The 4,415-nt window shown below is 51.2% G+C and overlaps 1 protein-coding gene across 1 annotated transcript; it reads left to right on the top strand.

Annotated features, from left to right (window-relative positions):
* Window positions 1-1,083: 1,083 nt before the first annotated feature.
* LOC146179169 (uncharacterized) lies at window positions 1,084-3,532 on the top strand. The gene has a single exon (XM_084579846.1). The coding sequence runs from the start codon at window positions 1,087-1,089 to the stop codon at window positions 3,295-3,297; it is 2,211 nt and encodes a 736-aa protein (XP_084435972.1). The 5' UTR covers window positions 1,084-1,086; the 3' UTR covers window positions 3,298-3,532.
* Window positions 3,533-4,415: the final 883 nt, after the last annotated feature.

The following is a 4,415-nucleotide window of genomic DNA, read 5'->3' as shown; positions in this document are numbered from 1 at the left end:
AGATCCGTATAAACAGAGCATGTATGTGCATTGCTATTAATTCGTTCTCAGGAAAGGGAAGCCGCAGTATCTGCCACGTTTGTGGACACCTGTAGCGCGCCGTAAGGGTTAAGAAGTTTCATTAGGGGATGGCTATGGAGTAATTTCGATCACCTGGGCATCTTTGGCGTTTACTGACGTCGCACAGCACAAAGACTCCTCTCCCTTTCGCATCCATCTAAATGCTGCCGCCGGTGGTCGGGTTCGATCCCAGGTGAGGCCTCCACAATGGCGTCTCTCATTCCCTGAGTCGCTATGGAACGTTAAACCCACAAACCAATCGAAACCATTTTTTTTTTCATTTCAGTGCAGATGAACAAAGTTTTTATATCTGGGCCGCGAAGTGTGCAACTGTCATGCGCCCCAGTTCTCTCACTGGATGCATCTGTGGCCGCTGCGCCTCCTCCTCAGCTAAAACGCGTAGAGCGCGCGTAAAATTGTAAATTGCTTTATATAAGCCCCGCCGTGGTAGTGCAGTGGTACGACACCCGATTACACCCTCCCTCCCCTTACAGTGCGGTTCAGTTGTCCACAGAGCAAGTGTGACAGGTACTGCGGCTTTCCCTTCTAGTGAACCAATTATTATTATAATAAAGGTGCTTTCGCGTGTGATGTAAAAGCGAAGATTGAGCGTCCCCAAATTTTTGTCTCTCCAGCATGCCTACGTCTCTTCGCTCTTCACGGGCGACGGATTTACGTACCTGACATTGCATCGTAAAATCAATAAGAGTCACTTCTGTCCTCAAAAGCAACGCGACCTTGAAAGCAACATTTCATCTTTCAGTGGAGTTACGAAATATGTAGATATATTCTCACATTCTGAACAGCAAAAGCGAGAGATGCACAGTGTTTTGGCATAAGGACCAAGTGATCGGTTGGCACATATTCTGCCCGTAATGCGATTATCTGTCGGCTTCGAGCAAATGTTTTGCCTTTACGGTCTTTACGGCAACGCTATCGTCCAGGAGGAGGGAGTGCTTAAATTTGCACAGACTATTGCAAATGATATGCCTTTAATCAGCACGTGTGGTTCTCCAGGTTCACCATATGGCATCATGGCGTGGGCGCCTCAGGGATTACGCCGCCTACCTGGTCAAACACTGTCCGAACCTGTGCCCCTCAGTAAGCCACCTATTCTCGAATTTGCGATATCTTCGTAGTATCCTGAGCAACAGCAAGATCAACCACGATGCGCCCTGCACGGTGGACGACACGGATGGCTGCGGCATACTAGCAGACCTGACTGTCTGGAACGAATTCCTCTGGGTGATCGACTACGAGCTCCGCGAGACCCGACCGGGACGTTTCGCCCTCTGCTGGCTTCGGGGACGCGTGATACCCGTCGCGTCGGACATGCAGCGCCGACATTCTCTGGTGCTGGTTCACTGGCTGCTCACGGAGCACCGCTGCCTGGAGTATGTGGAGCTCTGTGAGTCCCGGATATCGCAGAGCAACTTCCTCTTGCGTGATGGCATCCGGCACAGCCGTGGTTTGAGGCACGTCAAGCTCTCTTACAACTTCCTGGACGATTACCCACCCAAGGATCTGGTGGACGCCCTGTCATCCACCATCGCGACCCTGAACACGCTGGAGATTGCGAACGTGCGTTTCTCCGCCACCGGCGTCGTCATGCTCTGCGAGCTCCTGGAAAGGTGCAACGCGCTGAGGACGATGGGACTGCATGGAAACGAGCTGAGTGCGAGAGACGCGGGAGCACTCATGAAGAGCTGCGCCTCCTGTCGCAGTCTCAAGACGGTCCGCGTTGACGAATCCTTCGTCAGGGTAGAATGTGCGCGTGCATTGCGAAACCTTGTGTTCGGGAATGCTGGTCTCGAAGAACTTGTCGTTATCCGAGCATCTCCCGACGGTACGCATGCGCGAACGTGCAATTTTCGACCGCTATTCGGTGCTCTTGCTCACCGGAGCACCCAGCTCAGTACCCTCAAAGTGTACAACTTTGAGCTTAAAGATGGCGACTTGCGATCTCTCTGCAAGGCTTTGGCTGTCAACGCGAGCATAAAGCGTTTAAAGCTGTTGTGTAGTGGCGCTACTCGGGACGCATATTTCCCGCTCGCTCACGTGCTTTCAAACAACGCGTCACTTACCGAGATCTCTGTGAGTGCCTCCTTGTTGCCATCCTGGAGCCTCCAAGCAGTTGCCAGAGCCATCGAGGTAAATGCATCGCTGAGAAAACTGTCTTTCAGCGATGCGTCTCTTAAGGCCGATCAGGCAATCGAGCTTGTTGATGCATTGTGCGTGAACCGGACTCTCGAGCACTTGGGGCTTGGCGCCGTAAATCAGCCAGGCTTAGCAAAATTGCTTAAACGAATTGGCAACAAAGACCTGAGGAATAGGCTTGAGCTCACCACTATTTACGGTACAGCACAAGACCTTATCCACTGTTTAAATGAAGGCCTGAGAATACCGTCCCTTGCGTTCACACCAACATCTCGGATAACGAAGTCAGAGCTGCAGGGACTTACTCGTGGGTTGTGCGGTTACACCTCCATAACGAACCTTGAAGTCCACCTGAACAACGTTGACTCCGACCTGGCCGTCCTGCTTTCAGCGGTGTTAGCTAGTTGCCGGTACCTGAGGATAGTGAACTTTTGCTTCGCCACTGAAACTTCCGAGGCCGTCACGATCTTAGAAGGCATGGCGAAAAGCAGGAGCGTGTGCAACCTCGTGATACGGCGCTGGACATTCGGTCACCGGGAAGCGGCTGCCTTCGGAGACATGCTGCGAGCAACGCAAACCCTGAATAGTGTCACATTTGAAGATCTCCAGGAGTACTCCGACACGTTCCTGGTGATGGAGCTGACGCGAGCATTGGAGACCAACTACACGTTGCTGACGGCGAATGACTGCGAGAATACTGTGAACGAGCAATGTGTATTCGATATACGTGACGCTTTACGCCGCAACCTGTCCCTCCTCCAGAGTGCTACGAAGTTCGTTGCAGGGCCTGGTTCGGACTCCAAAAAGTGCGCCGCTGCTTTCGAGAAGTTGCGAAAGAGCCGAGCTCTGATCGAGAACGTGTCGCGCTTTTCAGGGCTCACGGAATTGGAAGCGACCAAGGCTGTCAATCTTCGTAGCCGATACCTTGACGAGAACTTCTTTGTCCTGGCTGGCGTAGTTAAGAAGAGGGTTGTGTGTGAATGGGACGGCGCAGGTGACTGCCCTGTGCTACTGGATCATATTGGACTTGACTGCTGGCTCAGGATCAGGCTATACCTAAGGCTTGATGATGTTATATAGCCAGTCAGTCGCTGGTATTGCAGCCAGCCATGAGATACAGGCGCTGGCTATCAGGAATAACCGTGCAATCAAAATTTCCTCACCGCCGAAGATCGTTGAGTCTTGCTGCTATATGACGCAGCGCAGATAAGAGCCGCGCTCATTGATGTCTGTTTCAATTACACAATAGCGATGCGAGAGAGTAGCAAGCGAGAAAATAAAATTTGAACTTTGTGGCTCTCAGCCACAGCGCAAAACATGCACGGAAACGCGCCCTTTACGAGTACGTTTACAGTACGGGAATTGAATGTCTTGTGTTGGTTGTGTGTTAGTTTATTCATGTGTTAAGGCGAAAGCCTGTAATGGATCATACTGCCATCCGTTCGTAGGTGTCACCCTTTCGAATGCATTCCAGATATGGGCATACGCAGCTTTAACGATACCTAACAAGAAAGGCGCTGTATCTTTCACACGTTCCGCGGACACCTGTACCGCGCCGTAGAGGGACGAAGGCGCAAGGGAAAAGTGGAGAGAGAAAGGAGTGCCGTGTGAACAAATGTGGCAGATACTGTGCCTTTCCTTTCCTATAATCCAACATATGAAAGGAGAGGCGTGTAAACAAATGTGGCATACACTGTGCCTTTCCTTTCGTATAAACCGACATACGAAAAGAGAGGCGTGTAAACAAATGTGATAGATACTGTGCCTTTCCTTTCCTATAAACATACAATGCCAGCGTGGGACTTTGCTATGAGGTTCAGGTGTCCACAGAGAACAGCGGTTGGTAGGCAACGGCGCAAGGAGCGGTGCGGCCCCGGCGCGGTCACCGCCGCAGCGAAAATGCAAATTTGCGGCCAATGTAGCTCTCAATACAAAATGATTGGTCCACAGGAAATGAAAGGCACAGTATAATGAATAATATATATGTCACACTTGAACCGCGTCGTTGAGGGAGAGAGGAAGGTGGGAGTGGCAGTGGAAAGATCTGTGCGCGAGATTTCATATTCCGTGATATTCCGCGAGATGTGTTCTTGCCTGTTCACGTGACGTCATTGAAGCTTTACTGGCAACAATGGCCCGCACATGTTGTTGTTGTTGTTGGGGCTGTAGGAAGAAAGAAAAGGAAATGCACGGGCTTT

The sequence above is a fragment of the Amblyomma maculatum genome, chromosome 9 (assembly GCF_055883805.1).
Source record: "Amblyomma maculatum isolate TAMU_Amacu chromosome 9, ASM5588380v1, whole genome shotgun sequence".
Taxonomy (NCBI): Eukaryota; Metazoa; Arthropoda; class Arachnida; order Ixodida; family Ixodidae; genus Amblyomma; species Amblyomma maculatum.
Note: the sequence above shows the minus strand (reverse complement) of the source record. Positions and strands in the feature narration are given on the sequence as shown.

Bases quoted from the DNA above. Each gene is read 5' to 3' on its own strand.
- LOC146179169 (XM_084579846.1), top strand. From the start codon at position 1,087: ATGGCATCATGGCGTGGGCGCCTCAGGGATTACGCCGCCTACCTGGTC.